The following is a 20097-nucleotide window of genomic DNA, read 5'->3' as shown; positions in this document are numbered from 1 at the left end:
ACCTACTCTAACCTAACGAAAATATGAAACCAAATTGTTTGTGCTTTATATATAGTGTGGGATGACGTAGGTGACGTCACTATGACGTTATAACGTTCATTCCGGTACAGGTTTTAGACCCTAATGGAGTACGGAGCATCTGGGAAGAGGCGCAGAGGCCAAACACAGCAGACAACGACCATATAATCTCTGCCTTTGTTGTCGTCACACCCTCGCTATATAGCGCTCGTGACGTCACTCTCTCTAGCCAATCAGAATTCGACTCCCGAAATGGTGAAACTGAACTTATCAGGTTTTCAAAATGCACCAACTTGCTTTTTTGGTTCAAATACCCAATGTCCATGAGAGGAATTTGTGTATAGAAGGGTGTTATTAGATACTCGTGTCAGTCTTAAAGGCAAAATGATGCGGAATATCAAACGCACAGAGAGACAGAGAGAGAGAGAGAGAGAGAGAGAGAGAGAGAGAGAGAGAGAGAGAGAGAGAGAGAGAGAGAGAGAGAGAGAGAGAGAGAGAGAGAGAGATAGAGAGAGAGAGAAGTTATACAGGCTGACTACGTGTGGACTTAGAGGTAGAGGGGGGGGGGAAGCGAGGGGGGGCAGGGGAGTGAGACCGAACAAAACTCCGCCGGGCGTCGGTCTGAGTCTCGCTTTCGTTTGTGTCTCATCTCCTTCCCCCCCCCTCCCCCTAATCATCAACCCCCTCCCCCTTCCTCAATCCCCCTCCTCCCCCTCCTTTAAGAGAGCCCCCTCCTCCGACCTTGTGTCGCAGCATCTTCTCTCAATCAGAAACACAATCGAAGGAAACCAAAACGGAAAAATGGTGCAAGGAGACAAGGAATTTTCCATTTAATACCCTTGTGTGTGGCTGTGGGCGGAGTTTGGTGGTGGTGGTTGTGGTGGGGGGGATGGAGGAGATAGATGGGGGGGAGTGTGTGTGGGGGGGGAGGGGGAGAAGGAGATTTAGGGGGGTGTGTGGGTGGGGGGGAGGGCGAGAGCTTAAAAGGAGCGAGGCGGAAGGCGTGTACGACCACTCTCTGTCCAGACGCCATCGCTGCTGCTGCTACCCTTGTGTGTGTGTGTATGTGTCAGACATCATGAGGATACTTGCAGTAGGAATCCTCGTTGCCGTGGCAGGCGCTGGTAAGTGCTTTAACGGGAACAGTGAAGGACAAAGGGGTTTAGGGGTGCATGGGGGTGTGTGTATAGTGAATAGTGAATCCGGGTAGTATCAGTGGGGCGCCACGTCATAGCTTCACTCATGGAATTTAATCCTCTTTTGCAAATTTTGTTCCATGATCTTTGATGAGATTTTGCCTTAATACTTATAAGGACCAGCCAATTTGGTCACGATAGAGGTGTCTATACTAGTAGAAGTGGTATAGTGATATTCTGTGAGCGCGATGTGCATAATCGCGACATCCAAAATCTTCCATACATGAGCTCAAACAAAAATAAAAAAAAAGCCTTTGGAAATATATTGGCGAATAACAGCCGTGGCGAGTGGCAAGAATCAGCGAATCAGACAGAACAGTGACTGTCCTTTCCTCCCCAAACCGGCCCGACCAACTGCGGATACGTTCCTGAAGCGTAAATCGGCTCACTGGTATCCGAATTTGTGATTATCGGTATTTTTATATATATTCAGCTTGAACAAGTGTCGAATTTCAAGTGATTTTAACCACAAGCATACGAACCTAGACAAAACCTACCTTTCCTACTAAGGCCACTGATCATTAGTCCAAAGAAGCGTATATATATATTAAGGTTGAAGGGAAGTGGCTCAAATAGCCTCGGCTATCACTTCCTTTTGACGGCCGTGATGGTCAAGTGGATTAAGGCGCCCTGTAGTTACCAGTTGCGTTGCTCCTGGGAGTATGGGTTCGAGTCACTTCTGGGGTGTGAGTTTTCATTCGCATATAGTCCTGGGGACCATTCAGGCTTGTTCGCATATATTAAGGTGCTTAAATACCATTAAACCATCAAAATCTTGACGCTGGTATCCATAATTCTCACGAACACACATGTGTCTAACTTGAAATGCGCAATATTCCTTACACATGACACCTTTGGACGTGTAAATTCCTCGCTAGACAAAGCTTTCAAGCTCCCTAATGTTCGCTTCTAATGTAACTCTTTCAAGCCTATTTTGAAATTATTTCATTGATCTAAAACAAAATAACAATATATACACAACTAAAATAAAAAAAATTAGAATTCCAGTAACTGACCAATACAAATGCAGTATGTAAATACATTAGCATACTTCAGTAAGCGAAATATACCAGCTTTTCAGAGGCTTCTAGAGTATACTCGAGTGATAGACTTATAAGCCTCAATATTATATATATATATATATATATATATAATGTTGTACCTAATAGCCAGAACGCACTACTTGGCCGACTATGTAAGGCCTGGCTTGCCTAATAAGCCGAGTTTTCCTAAAGTTATATATTTTTCTAAATTTGTCTTTATGAATTTATAAATTTTTCCATTATATTGTATATAATTAACTTTTTAATTTGAGTTAAAACTGACGTAGAAATCCGATCAAACCTAACGAGACCTACCTAAACTAACTTATCGTACATAACCTAAAGTAACACAATTAAGTCAGCAATTCATGTTATTACTGTAATATAAAAATACTAATTCAAATAAACTCATTGTGATTTTAATTTTTTATTTAAATAACGAAAATCACTGCCTATTAGGCAAGTCGGGCCTTGCATACTCGGCCAGGTAGTGCGTTCTGGCTATTATATTAGGTACGATATATATATATATATATATATATATATATATATATATATATATATATATATATATATATATATATATATATATATATATATATATATGAGTAGTTTTTTATGTTATACACAAATCATATATACAATTAAAATATTTTTAAAGATCAACAAACTCAAAACTAAAAACAGAAAAACTGTGAGAGTCAGTAAAACCAATTACTCAATAAAGCATTTACGTGTTACTTAAACAAATCAATATATAATCCCTAGGAATCAAAGAGTCTTGCGAGCCGGTTGGACATTCTATGTGGCCGGCTGTGTGTGTGTGTGTGTGTGTGTGTGTGTGTGGTGAGAAGGGTGACCAGCATGTGTGTGTGTGTGTGTGTGTGTGTGTGTGTGTGTGTGGTGAGAAGGGTGACCAGCATGTGTGTGTGTGTGTGTGTGTGTGTGTGTGTGGTGAGAAGGGTGACCAGCATGTGTGTGTGTGTGTGTGTGGTGAGAAGGGTGACCAGCATGTGTGTGTGTGTGGTGAGAAGGGTGACCAGCATGTGTGTGTGTGTGCGTGGCTGTGTGCGTGGCTGAGGTTGTCTCTCCCAGCAAGGAAAGTCACCTTGCCGGTTGCCCTAAGGCTCTTGAGAGTAGCGGCATCAAACCCGTTGCTCAAGTCTGGTTGGAAGGTGTGGTGTGTGTGTGTGTGTGTGTGTGTGTGTGTGTGTGTGTGTGTGTGTGTGTGTGTGTGTGTGTGTGTGTGTGTGTGTGTGTGACCTTTCCCCGACCTCTGGCTGGGTTCCACATTGTCAGACGTGGTCCAGGGTGATAGGACTTCCAGCCGCTGTAGAGGGAGTGAAGGAGTGAATCGGAATGTTAGTGGTGGCGGTGGTCATAATGGAATGGTGATTGGAAATCCGTAGCAGGTGGGAGAGAATGATTGGGGATACGTTACTGATAGTGACTGGAGGGGGGGGGGGGGGTTTAATCGCAAGAAAAGGGCTTATGGTAACTATGGTAGAGATAGAGGTTGATTTTCATAGTTTATAATGCTTCTGACTCCGGCAAATGGACAGTTAAGTTAGTTGTGGTTGAATACAAATCGCCTTAAGCTCCACTGTTAGCGTTTCGCAAGGTTTCTTCGCTGCACCGAGCTGGCTCATTGCATTGCAAATCCAAATGACAGGAGACACAGGGCGTGCGACGTTCACAACTCACATGACAAGGGGGGGGGGAACCAGACAGTGAGTCGAGGTTTCCGCCACAAGAATCATCTGAAGGTTATACGTAGTAGATATGCACAGGAAATTCCCACCGAAGTGTCTTACTCAGAATTATTTCCACACACTACACACACACACACACACACGCACGCGCGCACACACACACGCATGCATACACACACACACACACACACACACACACACACACACACACACACACACACACACACACACACACACACACACACACACACTGCAGAGTTCCCTTCATCAGGGAATGTCAATCTTTCATTTTGCAATTATATAAGTATATAACTCTCTCTCTCTCTCTCTCTCTCTCTCTCTCTCTCTCTCTCTCTCTCTCTCTCTCTCTCTCTCGTAAATATCAGGGGTTTGCGACAGAACCTGCCACAGCAAGTTCCAGTCTCCCAAAGTTCACCTTTCGTATTCACACCCAACACTTCGTAGACACAAACAGCTCGCATGAACAGCAGCAAACGACAATATTTTGCCCAGCCATCGTAACAAAGCTATTGTGCCAAAAATACATCAACACGTACGTCGGATTGGAAATGAAAGTTGATTGGATTGATTAGGAATATGTTTTGGGAGGGACGGGTGTTGGTACATGAAAATTCAGACGGAAGCTAATGAGAGTAGACAGGGAGAAACTGGAGACTTTCTGAACAAGGATTGTCGTAAAAGGGGAAAGTTATTGGCGACTTTTACTTTTACTTTTGTGATTAAACCAGTTCAGGTTATGTCATCGAAAGTGTAAGTGTGTGTGTGTGTGTGTGTGTGTGTGTGTGTGTGTGTGTGTGTGTGTGTGTGTGTGTGTGTGTGTGTGTGTGTGTGTGAGGGGGGGAGGGGAGAAAGTAGATAGCGATCATGCGGAGTTATGTATAGAACAGATAGTAACTAGGAGGGAATGAGAGAAGATAGTGAGGTAAACAATAGTGGGATAGTAGAGAGGTGTGTAAAGGTTAGTATAGAAAAGTTGGTGGGATAGTGGAGGGACGTAGTAAAGAACGGAGGTGGTTGGGGAAGCTGGAGTTGTTCTTGAATGATTCAATAAATCATTCAAGAAATCAAAACATTGGTCACTGCAATCCAAGTAATATTTATATACCCCCCAGCAGTTAAGGCTCAATTGCCAGGGGTCATTAAATAACTTATTTTGTTTAATACCATTATCGCCCTTGTTAAGTCTCGTGTTCTCACCAACTGGGTACAATTTTTATGTCATGTCTCTTTGTCGTGTTTTGGGTCAATGCGTTTTGTTTCATTTGAGTCAAAAAAAACTCAATGTGTTTTCTTTTTCTATTGCAGTTCTTTGTTACACGAAATAATTCTTCTAGATTTATTATAGGTGTTTTATTAATCTTATTGCCAGATCTCGACCTTTCTTACATAACTTTTTATTGATCAAAGTATAAAAATAAATCGTCGATTTTGGCTTCCACGAGGCTCTCGTTGCACTCAAGAGCATACTCGAGTGCAACAAGTCTATGAGTCTATCTCGTGAGTCTATCTTGTTCTCCCTTCCACAAGCCCCGTCATCCCGTCAAATTGGATTCAAATATATCCAGCAGTTTCCGGGTTATTTACATACTGCGGACGATGAGTCACAATAACGTGGCTGAAGATGACTTCATCTTCTGATGATGACCACATCATCAGAAGATGAAGAGATGACGACGTTTCGGTCCGTCCCGGATATTATGCAATATGAATAATATTACATAAACAGTTAGTAGGAATACATTTCCTTTACAGTAAGACCGTAAGGGATATATTCACTATTTAACAACATTTTTCAACGAGTGGGAATTTCAATGCACCTCCAGATACAAATCCGTCTTTTACTTAATACGTTAATATTATTTATGCCAAGTGTGTGTGTGTGTGTGTGTGTGTGTGTGTGTGTGTGTGTGTGTGTGTGTGTGTGTGTGTACTCACCTAGTTGTACTCGCCTAGTTGTGCTTGCGGGGGTTCAGCTTTTGACTCTTTGTTCCCGCCTCTCAACTGCCAATCAGCTAGTGTACAGAATCTTGAGCCAACTGGGCTCGATCAAATCTACATTTGAAACTGTGTATGGAGTCAGCCTCCACCACATCACTGATTAATGCATTCCATTTGTTAACTACTCTGACATTGAAAAAAATCTTTCTAATGCCGTTGTGGCTCATTTGGGTACTAAGTTTCCTCCTGTGTCCACCCTGTCAATTCCCCCTGAGAATTTTGTAGGTGGTTATCATGTCTCCCTTTACTCTTCTGTTTTCCACGGACATGAGGTTCAGCTCCCTTAGCCTTTCCTCGTAGCTCATACCTCTCAGTTCCGGGACTAGTCTGGTGGCATACCTCTGAATCTTCTCTAACATTGTGTTTAACTAGGTATGGACTCCAGGCTGGAGCTGCATATTCCAGGATTGGTCTGACATTAGTAGTATACAAGGTCCTGAACGATTCCTTACACAAGTTTCTAAAGGCAGTTCTTATGTTGGCCAATCCAGCATATGCCGCTGATGATATTCTTTTGATGTGAGCTTCTGGGGACAGGTTCGGTGTGATATCAACTCCCAGATCTTTCTATTTGATTCTTGCAGGATTTCCACCTCCCAGATGGTGCCTTGTGTTCAGCCTTCTGCTCCCTTCGCCTAATTTCATTACTTCACACTTTTTTTAATTAAACTTTAGTAGCCATTTTCTAGACTATTCATCCAGTTTGTCCAGGTCATCCTGTAGTCTCTATCTTCATCCGTCTTGATTCTTCTTATAATTTTTGCATCATCAGCAAACATTGAGAGGAATGAGTCTATACTCTCTGGAAGAGTGTTTACATATATTAGAAACAAAATGGGTCCAAGTACAGAGCCCTGTGGGACTCCGCTGGTGACATCTCGCCACTCTGACTTCTCCCCCCCCCTGTCATAGTTACTCGCTGTTTCCTGTTGCTTAGATACTCCCTTATCCACTGGAGCACCTTACCTTTTACTCCTGCCTGCTGCTCCAACTTTTGTAACAGCCTTGTATGGGGTACTGAGTCAAAGGCTTTCTGACAGTCCAAGAAAATGCAGTCTGTGTGTGTGTGTGTGTGTGTGTGTGTGTGTGTGTGTGTGTGTGTGTGTGTGTGTGTGTGTGTGTGTACTCATCTAGTACTCACGCAGTTGTGCTTACGGAGATTGAGCTTTGGATCTTTGGTCCCGCCTCTCAACCGTGTGTGGGTGTACTCACCTATTAGATGTGTGTGTGTGTGTGTGTGTGTGTGTGTGTGTGTGTGTGTGTGTGTATTATATGCATATGGGGGAGGTTTGTATGCACAATCGCGAGCACGCGTTATTTTGAACGATCCATAATATCAGAGAAAATAAACACCGTGACCAAACAGGTCCTGTTGAGTGTAATGTACAGTCACCTTACTCACCCCTGGCATACATGGACCGCGCACAGGAGTCACGCCCAAGTGGTCAACGTGCGGTTGAATAACTCCTAAATCAACTTAATATATAATGGTTTAATGTCAAACTCCTTTTAATAAACTGTTCCTTTGAGATCAAGTTCAATGTTCAGCCAACTCCTCAGTGTTCACTGTTCATTTCTCCCGTTCAAAAGTCACGTTCATTTTGGCTTTACAAATCCTTGACCGAAGGTAAGGGAAACCAGATTTAAATCCTTGACCGAGCTGCTGCTGATGTTGGAATCTAAAACCAGAGCAGGAAGAAAATTTTGACACCCTACTGAGGTCACACACCTTCTATATACCACATATATATATAAAACCCAAAATTCTATATCTCTTACGGGCTCACTATAGCCCGTGCTACATGGACATTTCGTTCTGAGTAGCTAAATCTTATACAATAACATCTATATGCAAGCGATGAGTCACAATAACGTGGCTGAAGTATGTTGACCAGACCTCACGCTAGAATCGACCACAATCGACTTGAGAATGGTCCAGGACGGACCGAAACGTCGTCGTCCTTTCACCTTCTAGTGTGTGATCTGGTCAACAATAACATCTATATATCTGTCTATGGTTAGGTTAGGCTAAGACATGATAGGTTAGATGGACTGGGTTGTTGAGTTGAATTAACTTACAAAACAAATGAGTAATGATGATGTATAAGCTGCTGGTCACCACTCCCACAAGTTCAGTAATGATCGTCATTAGTGCGATGTGAACCCCAACGTCCATGTCTCCCGTTTTCTATAGTTTCCCCCTTCTAATGATTGTGAGCATAACCTAAATAAGTGTCAGTAACCTAGAAGAAAACGCCGACATCTTTTCTCCCAGATTTCTAGATATTTTTACCACGGTTTCTGAATCGAGCTTCAAACACAAGACTACTCTCGAGAATGTCTGCGTTTACAGCTTTCTTAATTTGTTTTTTTCTAGTTCCTAAATTATTCTTAAATAGAGCAGACACGTGGTATCTTTTTTGTTCGAAATTCATTCGTCACGACATATAAACTATATGTGTTTAATATATACATTGAAATATTTATCGGTGTCGCAAAGGCTTCTGTTCTGTCTCACATATTTTGTTTTTTTGTCATGTGTGTCTGTTTATATTGCTGTAATAGTCTTGTTTATACAACTGAGGCTTTCTCATTTTTTTCTGGAACACTATATCAACTTGACGCATTTGTGATGTTAAAAAATCATGACAGTGTTGCTTGATGCTTGCATTGTGTTGCTTGATGCTTGCATTGTGAAAGATAATTCTACATTCACTTTTGCATTAAATGAACTTAAATGAAGTTTGTTTTATCATACTGAGTTATAATAATTGCATAGTGCAGTAATTAGTTTATTTCTGTTTGAAAAACAGAAATGTTCAGTTTGATTTAGATGAATGTTTGAAGCCTAGACTTGAATTGTAGCATTATTGTCGCTCCCGAAGTGAAATGAGTGTGTCTATGCCTTTGTCTCTTAAATCAGTGGTAGCTTCTCTTGAATCAGTGCTAAAGTCTCTTAAATCAGTAGTAGTGTCTCTTGAATCAGTAGTAGTGTCTCTTGAATCAGTGCTAATGTCTCTTGAATCAGTGATAATGTCTCTTGAATCAGTGCTAATGTCTCTTGAATCAGTGCTAATGTCTCTTGAATCAGTGCTAATGTCTCTTGAATCAGTGGCAGTGTCTCTTAAATTGATAACAAGTTCGAGAAAGATTTTGATTTAATTTTTGTTGTTAATGTGATTAATACTATGTTGTGTGGACTAATTATATTGCATTTTGATTTTATGATATACAGAGAGCTACACTTACGACACAAACAGTTGAAAACACACACAGATACACTTACACACACACACACAATATGCATACAATTCACTCAAATTATAATTACAAATGAACACACAATACACAGAATATACTCACAATGAGCACACGATACACACACACATATACACAATATATATATAAACAATATACTCACAATTACACATCAAATATTTTATTGGCCGCCAACAAACAAAAACCCATTCACGCCTAAAAGGACTCTTACTTTATATTTATCAAGTGTTCGCATCAAATTAAAATTATGAGCTCTCCGTGCAGGCTCAATTGAAACATTTGTCAGAGAATATTTAAACCACGAAGTTGCACTACTTTCAGGTATAAACAATTTATTTTATTGCAGGGTAAACAAACTGCAGAGAACTATTACCTCATTGCATGTGTGAGCATATTTTTTTTAATTAGTAAAAGTAATTAAATAAGCTCATAAACCCGATAGGTTTTGAAATTCTTGGTCGCTTGACTAATGGTCCTTAAAAATTGACTATATAAAAGACTCGGAGTAAGGCTTTTAGAGACACTTAGAGTAAGGCTTTTTTGATGTCCGGAGACACGAGTCTCCAGACATCAGCCTCAATGACACGAAGTTATGAAAGGCGTTCGTGTCGGGGTGCCCCTGGGTCGTCCGGCACGGCCCTTTCTCTCGTAGGGGCCACAGATGATATACTCCCATCTGTGGCTCATGGAAGCTGTAGCGATTAATTTCCCTTGTGATTCAGAGCCCAGACTGACGGCCAGACAGCTTCAGCGCTTCGTAAAAAAACAAATAGCCCGAGCTGTTTTATTTTTGTTTGGTTTAACCTAGGCAGTTTTGTTTATGTTAAAGCTTATGTTTAGCCGGGAAGGTAGAAGCATATTTCACTGACACAGATATAAACTTTCACTCTGGGCCTCAGGGGGCTGGCAGCGCTCTCTGATTGGCCAACGCACCGCTGTACTGCGCCTCGCCATTGGTAGCTCCGTTCACCGCGAAAAGTGAAAGCTTGATGCGCGCACCGAAATTTTTTAGGGAACAAGGTTAATGAACTCTTGAGTGAGTGTACTCTGCCACTTCCACGTTAATGATAGTATATTCTTAGGTCTCATAATTGTAGTGTTGCAATTGTTTTTTTGCCTGTCAACTGATGCACAAACCTCACATTACTGACTCTTGCACAAACAACCGACCCTACCGACTCTTTGCACAAACAACTGACAAGGAGTTTTTCAGCGGAACTGACATGACATTTTTTTGTGCTAAATCCTGATGTATTTGCCTTGTGACTTGACCTGGTAGCCGTGGGCCAGCGCCAGTTCTCTGACCCCTGTAAATCAAAGACCAGGACTTCCGCTCACGAGGAACAATGTGACCTTTACTACGAGTGCTTCGATGGTCAGCCAGTGCTCCAGAGCTGCCCCAATGGCCTGGTCTACCTCGGCAAGCGCACTCAGGGACTCTTTGGCGTGTGTGACTACGACTTCAACGTGGACTGCACTGACCGCCCAGGACGGAGTAAGTAGATCAGTTTGCTTAAAGACGCCTCTCTCTTTTTCTCCTCTCCCACCCCACCCCGTCCCTCTTCAGGCCTGGCGCAGCAGCCGACGCAACAACCGGACCCCTGCGACACGAAGCATCGCGTGGTCGCAGACATCACCTACTGCGACCGCTACTGGGAGTGCGTCGCGAACGCCCCTCAGCTCTACGACTGCCCCAACGGGCTGGTCTTCGTGGGCAGGAATCGAGGCATCACAGAGGGGTGCGACTACCCCTGGCGCGGAGCTTATTGTGAAAATAAGCAACTAGCTAGTGAGTCAGTCCCCTCAAACCACAACCATCCCCTTCCCTAGCCTGCATCTTATCTAATCCCCCTTAACAAGCATTGACACTTGTCTGTTGTTGGGTATAATTTTTAATACCAAAATATAATTTTTAATACTCAACACTTGTCTGTTGTTGGGTATTTATTAAAAAAAGTTCAACTATAATTTACATATTTTAATTATTATAGAATCATGATCACTATAACACGTTATTCAGCTATATAAACTTACAAGGCACGAGAAACTAGAAATCGAGCTTTGTCATACCTAATCAAGGTATTAATTTGGTATTAATATTAATTAGGTATTAATACACACAGAAGCAGACAGAGTAAGTTTCAAAAACTTAAACTATGATAGATGACTTGACGTAAACAACAATAGGTGATTCAGAATCACTCCTTATACAGCATTATATTCACAGTACATCTTTCCAGTTATGAAAATGGATGTTTTCATAGGTTTGTCAGTCAATATTATTGCTCAATATTTTTTTAGTACAAAACGTTATATGTTATTCAATATTTAATTAACTTATGTTTTTAATTAATCCAGTTAATTGGATGAACTAATTTTACTTTATTGAACTAACATTGCATTACTGTTCAAAGTTATATATATATATATATATATATATATATATATATATATATATATATATATATATATATATATATATATATATATATATATATATATATATATATTAGTATATTTTGGTAGCAGTCTTTCCTGTAGACATATATTATTAAATATGACCGAAAAAGTAAGATTAATAATTCTAACACGAATTTTCTCAATCTTTCGTACATTACGCTTCACTGTTGGAGGTAAATCAAAAATCACTTCTCCAAAATTCATTTTTATTTCTAGTCTGACGCGACACGGGCGCGTTTCGTAAAACTTATTACATTTTCAAAGACTTCACAAATACACAACTGATTAGAACGTATCTCTGATTTTATATCTACATTTGAGTGAGGTGGGAAGGGTGATGTGGCATTAACACAAGACAGAACAGGAGGGGATATTAATAGGGTATTAAAAGTATCAACACAAGACAGAACAGAAACAATGGGTATTGAATAGAAGTGTTTGTAGAAAGCCTATTGGTCCATATTTCTTGATGCTTCTATATTGGAGCGGAGTCTTGAGGTGGGTAGAATATAGTTGTGCAATAATTGGCTGTTGATTGCTGGTGTTGACTTCTTGATGTGTAGTGCCTCGCAAACGTCAAGCCGCCTGCTATCGCTGTATCTATCGATGATTTCTGTGTTGTTTACTAGGATTTCTCTGGCGATGGTTTGGTTATGGGAAGAGATTATATGTTCCTTAATGGAGCCCTGTTGCTTATGCATCGTTAAACGCCTAGAAAGAGATGTTGTTGTCTTGCCTATATACTGGGTTTTTTGGAGCTTACAGTCCCCAAGTGGGCATTTGAAGGCATAGACGACATTAGTCTCTTTTAAAGCGTTCTGTTTTGTGTCTGGAGAGTTTCTCATGAGTAGGCTGGCCGTTTTTCTGGTTTTATAGTAAATCGTCAGTTGTATCCTCTGATTTTTGTCTGTAGGGATAACGTTTCTATTAACAATATCTTTCAGGACCCTTTCCTCCGTTTTATGAGCTGTGGAAAAGAAGTTCCTGTAAAATAGTCTAATAGGGGGTATAGGTGTTGTGTTAGTTGTCTCTTCAGAGGTTGCATGGCTTTTCACTTTCCAAAGTGAAAAAGTGAAAAGCCATGCAACCTCTGAAGAGACAACTAACACAACACCTATACCCCCTATTAGACTATTTTACAGGAACTTCTTTTCCACAGCTCATAAAACGGAGGAAAGGGTCCTGAAAGATATTGTTAATAGAAACGTTATCCCTACAGACAAAAATCAGAGGATACAACTGACGATTTACTATAAAACCAGAAAAACGGCCAGCCTACTCATGAGAAACTCTCCAGACACAAAACAGAACGCTTTAAAAGAGACTAATGTCGTCTATGCCTTCAAATGCCCACTTGGGGACTGTAAGCTCCAAAAAACCCAGTATATAGGCAAGACAACAACATCTCTTTCTAGGCGTTTAACGATGCATAAGCAACAGGGCTCCATTAAGGAACATATAATCTCTTCCCATAACCAAACCATCGCCAGAGAAATCCTAGTAAACAACACAGAAATCATCGATAGATACAGCGATAGCAGGCGGCTTGACGTTTGCGAGGCACTACACATCAAGAAGTCAACACCAGCAATCAACAGCCAATTATTGCACAACTATATTCTACCCACCTCAAGACTCCGTTCCAATATAGAAGCATCAAGAAATATGGACCAATAGGCTTTCTACAAACACTTCTATTCAATACCCATTGTTTCTGTTCTGTCTTGTGTTGATACTTTTAATACCCTATTAATATCCCCTCCTGTTCTGTCTTGTGTTAATGCCACATCACCCTTCCCACCTCACTCAAATGTAGATATAAAATCAGAGATACGTTCTAATCAGTTGTGTATTTGTGAAGTCTTTGAAAATGTAATAAGTTTTACGAAACGCGCCCGTGTCGCGTCAGACTAGAAATAAAAATGAATTTTGGAGAAGTGATTTTTGATTTACCTCCAACAGTGAAGCGTAATGTACGAAAGATTGAGAAAATTCGTGTTAGAATTATTAATCTTACTTTTTCGGTCATATATATATATATATATATATATATATATATATATATATATATATATATATATATATATATAGAAATGTTGAACAAGAATACTTGCATAATAGACAAAACCCAAGATTCAAGAAGATTACAAATTCTTGAGGCAATTCACATATATATATATATATATATATATATATATATATATATATATATATATATATATATATATATATATATATATATATATATATATATATATATATATATATGTGTGATGTTTTGAAAGATCTATGAATATTGTGCAGAGAGTAAACTGATAATGAAATCATTGCCATGTATCTCACATCTTTCACTTTAGGACATTCAACAAATACTTATTAAAAAGACTGTAACATGGAACAAGGTTTCTATACAGTTTGAAAAATAAAGAAGAATAAAAAAAAAGCTTAATTAAAAATTTAGTGAAACTTCTAAACGCCTGAAAGTAGCATTTCTGAATTTTTCTATAATTAAAATGAATTAATTTTTCTCCTAGTAATTGTAATGGTCTTATGTATAAAATGCATTTTAAAGCTAGTATTGTATTTCCTAATGGACAAACAGGTAATCAGTCAAACAAAAGAATAAACACAAATGCTGCATAAGACCAGGTGTAAATGCCAGGACACAGATATGCAAGAAGATCTAAACCTTCCTATTGACTAAACGAGTTACTAAAAAAAAAAATTGAATGTAAATTACTTATTGAGAAAAGTAATTTAAATTTGTATTAAAAGTATTGCACACTTTAATTTAAAATATATGTCCAGAATTATAAAACTTAAATGTGTAAGTAGTAATCCAGCAGCAGCAACAGTTGGTCGACTCAAGTCTTCTCTTATAGTTTACTAAAGCTTAATCTATCATGTATTGTTGTGTATTCAAACATATTTTATTTCTAATTGCAGTTTACTTTCTTTATTAATAATGAAAACCCAAGAGTTACTGAGAAGTCGCAAATATCAGACACAAATAAACTATGTAACAAGTTACACATATACACGAGACTATTTTATGTTTAGTTGTTGTTGTTGTTTAAGATTCGCTACCTGGAACAAAAAGTTCCAAGTAGCACGGACTATGGTGAGCCCATAGTGGACTTTTTTAGGTTATGTGAAGGATGTAAAGCATTATATCTTCGGTTTACAGACCCGCCTATAAAGACCGAACACTGTGACTGGAAGTACGGTATCTTCGGCCACGAAACGTCCTGTACCCGCTACTGGACCTGCTGGAACAGTACAGCCACCGAGCAGTTCTGTATCGGAGGCCTCCTGTACAACGAGGACTCTCACGCCTGTGATTGGCCCCAGAACGTCAGAGGCTGCCAGAAGCATCGTGAGACATATTCAAACTTTTAGTTCTGTCTCCTGACTGTATGAGCTGTAATATTTAGTACTAAAGTGTTTTGTAACTTGTAGCTAATTTTAGTTTTAAAAAGGATTTTACTCTTTGATTAGCGCCGTAAAGTCTATATTCGCAACTGAAGTCATTCTTAAACACTATGTAATGTCTATTGCCAATTTCACGAAATTATTTCTGCTCTGCCAACAGCTCTGTGCAAGGAAGACCCCAACGCCAACGTGCCACTAGGAAAATCATGTGAGCGATACTGGGCCTGCCAGGGAGGCTATCCCCGTCTCCAGCGCTGCCCCGCAACCCTCGTCTTCGACAAGCAGTCCCGTCGCTGCGTCAACCCACCCACCGTCGACTGCGAAGTCCTCACTACCACACCATCACCCGAAGAGGAACGACTGGCCCCTCGCTCAGGTCCTCCTGTGCCTCGTCCACAGCGCCGTCGGCCAACACTCCAACAGACCGAGCCTGTCCAAGACGAAGCTCAATTCGTCTCCGATAATGACCTGCAGAATTCCCCACCGTCTCGCCCCGTATTGCCTGCGGGAGGCAATTTCAGACCCGCTCCAATCCCTGGTGCTATTCCCCTGAACTAGACGACTTCGCAGGGCCGCCCGAGGGCCGCCCGCCATGACCTGAGCACACGCAAACTCTCGCTCTTTTCCTCCGGGTACAAACTTTACTCTCCCAAAGATTGCCCGTCTCGAACGGCGTGGCCAAGAACCGCGGCCAAGAGCCGTGGCCAAGGACCGTGGCCATTGACCGTGGCCAAGAGCCGTGGCCCGCACAGGGGACAGCAAGACGTGACAGGCAGCCACACCCCGGGGCACTGTACATACCCCCCCTCACACAAAGTATTATGCCCAGCGCATTCCTCGACCTTAGGTTTAGTTGTTATTACTCTGTTTGTAAATAAATTATGTTAAATATATCGGTGTATTTTGCCCTCAATGTCTACAAACAAAAAAAAACGTATTATACATCATTAAAGTGAACGAAGAACCGCCAGTATATTCCAGAAGGAAGCATCAATCAATGTGTAACTTGAACATTAATGTTGATGTTGGTTTGTACCTTGTTGGGGAGGGGGGGGGGGCTCCTGGTGTAATACTTCCCTTATTAATTGAATAGGTGCATCGTAGGGCTAGAGTAATCGTAGGTAAGTTATCAAACTGCTTAAAATATCAGTTATTGGCATTATTTGATGTAGGCCTTTTGGGGGGTTGTAGTGTTGGATACAGGACCTCGAGGCACTGCGCTATATGAAGAGGCCCCTTGAGGAACTGCGCTATATAAAGAGGCACCTTGAGGCACTGCGCTATATGAAGAGGCCCTCGAGGCACTGTGCTATATGAAGAGGCCCTCGAGGCACTGTGCTATATAAAGAGGCACCTTGAGGCACTGTGCTATATGAAGAGGCCCTCGAGGCACTGTGCTATATGAAGAGGCCCTCGAGGCACTGTGCTATATAAAGAGGCCCCTTGAGGCACTGCGCTATATGAAGAGACCCCTTGAGGCACTGCGCTATATAAAGAGGCCCCTTGAGGCACTGCGCTATATGAAGAGACCCCTTGAGGCACTGCGCTATATAAAGAGGCCCCTTGAGGCACTGCGCTATATGAAGAGCATCTTGAGACACTGAGCTCTTTGTACACGGAATCTTAGTGGAACTGTTCCATTTAGATCAATAACAACGCACATTTCGAATGAAACTGCGCATTTGGGCTGATTAACGGGCACAACTGTTTAGCTATCGTAGGAAAACAATGGGACACAACCGTGACTTTACTGTCAAGACACCTAATTCTGCGTACTCAGAATACCCACATAAGAAAGTTCTCTCAAAATAGGTTTTTAATGTTAAATTTAACCCCAATGAAGGTAGAATATTCAAAACAAAATTTTGGACTGGAAGAATAAGAAAAATAAACACCTTGTGGACCCTTAAGGTAAGACGGATATCACTTTGAGATTATTAGGAACAGAGGGTAAGATTGTGGGTAACATCAGCTGATATTTAACACTGAAAACATCTAAACAATTTATTTTTTCCTTTTTAAGACTACTCATAGCCCAGTCGATGGAGCGTAGGCCTCACATACATGGAGGTCCAGGGTTCGAGACCCCATACAGCCCAGGTGAATGGAATCTTAAGAATTTAAGTTTTGTTTATCATTCAAGAATATTCACAAAATCTGATATATCTCTGGCTAATGTTTCCTAATGGGAAGATGAACATTATTATACGAGTTATTCATTAGCATAATTTTAGGATTTGTGGCAACATCGTACAAATGTTTATCCTAAAAATGATTTAGTGAGAATATTTCGTGTTTTTCTTCAGTTATCCCTGTTTACAGTACATTTTGTTATCTTTTTTTCTTTAGTAAAATAATTGTATAACTATTGATCCAAAATTCAGGCCCTAAGATACTATATAAAATTTAATTAAATGTGAATTTCAGTAGATCATAAACAGCGTATTGACCATTTATTTTTGTAATTATTTTGAAGTTTTAACTTTTTGTTTTGATAATTTGCAAAGAACATACTAATAAAAATATATATATTGTTTAATTTAAAGGAATTTGCACAAGTGGGTGTTAATGTTGTTGTTGTTGTTGTTAAAGATTCGCTACCTGGAACAAAGTTCCAAGTAGCACGGGCTATGGTGAGCCCGAGGGTGTTAATCTATATTCATATTTTCATATATTCATAGCCATATCGCTAATAGATGGTGTTACTCGCTTCTCTGTGTATATGCACTGAATATACTTTAGTCCTGAACATTGTCTAGGACTGAAGTATACTTGCTGGTTGGTCAGTAAACTATTGTGGTGGCATTAATAACCCTTCAGAGGTTGTGAGGCTTTGAACACAACACCAAACAAATCTGAATAGACAGTTTTTTCTATACCAAGTCTTGATAGACAGTTTCTTCTATGCCAAGTCTTGATAGACAGTTTCTTCTAAACTAAGTCTTGACAAACCGTTTTTTCTGTCTATTTTAATAAATTTAAATAAATTTAGCTACATTGCGAAGCATGTTTCTTTGGCACAATTTGGGTTAAAGTCCAATTAACACACACAAATGTTTTGGTAATGCGAGTCTGTTTCAACCACAAAAGTATCTCTTGCCACTACAACACCTGACTGTAGTTTTGTAAGTGAAGTTTTATAGTGATAAAATCATGAGTGCGAAAACAACATTTTGGCTTAGATAACAACTCTTCTGGCAGAAGAGTTGTTATCTTCTGTCACGCAACACCCCGTCCTCTCCACTAATAGGTCGCGTTCTTTACGTTATGATAACCAGAACCACAATTGATATCTATTATGCTAACAAATGTTTACGTTTTTTGTCTATGCATCGCACTCGTGAGGTTAGGGAGGTTGCTTGGGTTTGTTCGTTTCATGTTAAGTTCGAAGGATAGATTTTTTTTACGTAGAGAAAGAGACTCTTCTGGGGCCAGATTCACGAAGCAGTTACGCAAGCACTTACAAACCTGTACATCTTTTCTCAATAGTTGGCGGCTTTGTTTACAATTATTAAACAGTTAATGAGCTCCGAAGCACCAGGAGGCTGTTTATAACAATAACAACAGTTGATTGGGAAGTTTTCATGCTAGTAAACTGTTTAATAAATGTAACCAAAACCGTCAAAGATTGAGGAAAGATGTACACATTCGTAAGTACTTGCGTAACTGCTTCGTAAATCCGAGTCCTGGCTCTTTTGCCAACCGGTTTTCTCAACTTGACAAACGTCGAAAAGAAAGAGGATTTAACTATCAAGATGCCCACGAACCTAATCTCTGGAGGCATCTTCACCTTAGTCCCAGAAAACGTCAATATTGGGGTGATTAGGAATTCCCTAAAAGCACTGAAATTTGTACATTGTGGTTCAGAGCGTCAAATTTGATGTACGATAATTAAGTGTGAAGATAGGTTGGTTCTATTGCCTATTGCAGCTTCTATGTTTGTGGGTATATTCACCTAGTTGTGCTTGCGGGGGTTGAGCTCTGGCTCTTTGGACCAGCCTCTCAACTGTCAATCTACTGGTGTGTGCGTGTAATTACCTAAGTGTAATTACCTAAGTGTAGTTACAGGATGAGAGCTACGCTCGTGGTGTCCCGTCTTCCCAGCACTCTTTGTCATATAACGAATGTGTGTGCGTGGGCCTGTGCGTGCTTGTGCGTGTGTGTGGGTGGGTGTGTGTGCGTGTGTGTGAGTGGCCACGCTCCCCCGTGTCCCAGTTGTATGACGCAAGAGAAATGTCGTCGGTGAGTGACCTTCACAACCAAACTAACACCTCTTGTAAAAGTGTGTATTCACCTAGTTGTATTCACCTAGTTGTATTCACCTAGTTGTATTCATCTAGTTGTATTCACCTAGTTGTATTCATCTAGTTGTGTTTGCGGGGGTTGAGCTTTGCTCTTTCGGCCCGCCTCTCAACTGTCAATCAACTGTTACTAACTACTATTTCCCCCCCCCACACCACACACACCCTAGGAAGCAGCCCGTGACAGCTGACTAACTCCCAGGTACCTATTTACTGCTAAGTAACAGGGGCATTCAGGGTGAAAGAAACTTTGCCCATTTGTTTCTGCCTAGTGCGGGAATTGAACCCGCGCCACAGAATTACGAGTCCTGCGCGCTATCCACCAGGCTACCAGGCCCAGGTTTATGTGTGTGTGTGTGTGTGTGTGTGTGTGTGTGTGTGTGTGTGTGTGTGTGTGTGTGTGTGTGTGTGTGTGTGTGTGTGTGTGTGAGTGAGTGCGCGTGTGTTGAACATGTGGCATGTAAGAGCGAGAGAGCGAGAGAGAGAGAGAGAGAGAGAGAGAGAGAGAGAGAGAGAGAGAGAGAGAGAGAGAGAGAGAGAGAGAGAGAGAGAGAGAGAGAGAGACATAGAGACAGAGACAGAGAAACAGACAGACAGGGGCACATAACACCAACCTCGCCTTGCAGCGTTGAATCTC

The 20097-nt window shown here is 40.8% G+C and overlaps 1 protein-coding gene across 2 annotated transcripts; it reads left to right on the top strand.

The window, feature by feature from the left end:
- Positions 1-1004: 1004 nt before the first annotated feature.
- Positions 1005-16050, top strand: LOC123758695 (protein obstructor-E). 2 transcript variants are annotated; one of them, XM_045743252.2, is made up of 4 exons: positions 1005-1142; positions 10835-11056; positions 14915-15103; positions 15320-16050. In XM_045743252.2, exons 1-4 carry the CDS (start codon positions 1097-1099, stop codon positions 15715-15717), a joined length of 855 nt encoding a protein of 284 aa, XP_045599208.1. In that variant the 5' UTR covers positions 1005-1096; the 3' UTR covers positions 15718-16050. The 2 variants fall into 2 exon arrangements, with proteins under 2 accessions (XP_045599208.1, XP_045599209.1); XM_045743253.2 differs by lacking the exon at positions 10835-11056 and adding an exon at positions 10547-10762 and having other exon boundaries at positions 1011-1142.
- Positions 16051-20097: the final 4047 nt, after the last annotated feature.

This window comes from Procambarus clarkii, chromosome 31, assembly GCF_040958095.1.
Source record: "Procambarus clarkii isolate CNS0578487 chromosome 31, FALCON_Pclarkii_2.0, whole genome shotgun sequence".
In the NCBI taxonomy this organism is placed as follows: Eukaryota; Metazoa; Arthropoda; class Malacostraca; order Decapoda; family Cambaridae; genus Procambarus; species Procambarus clarkii.
This window is presented reverse-complemented; position numbering and strand designations above follow the sequence as displayed.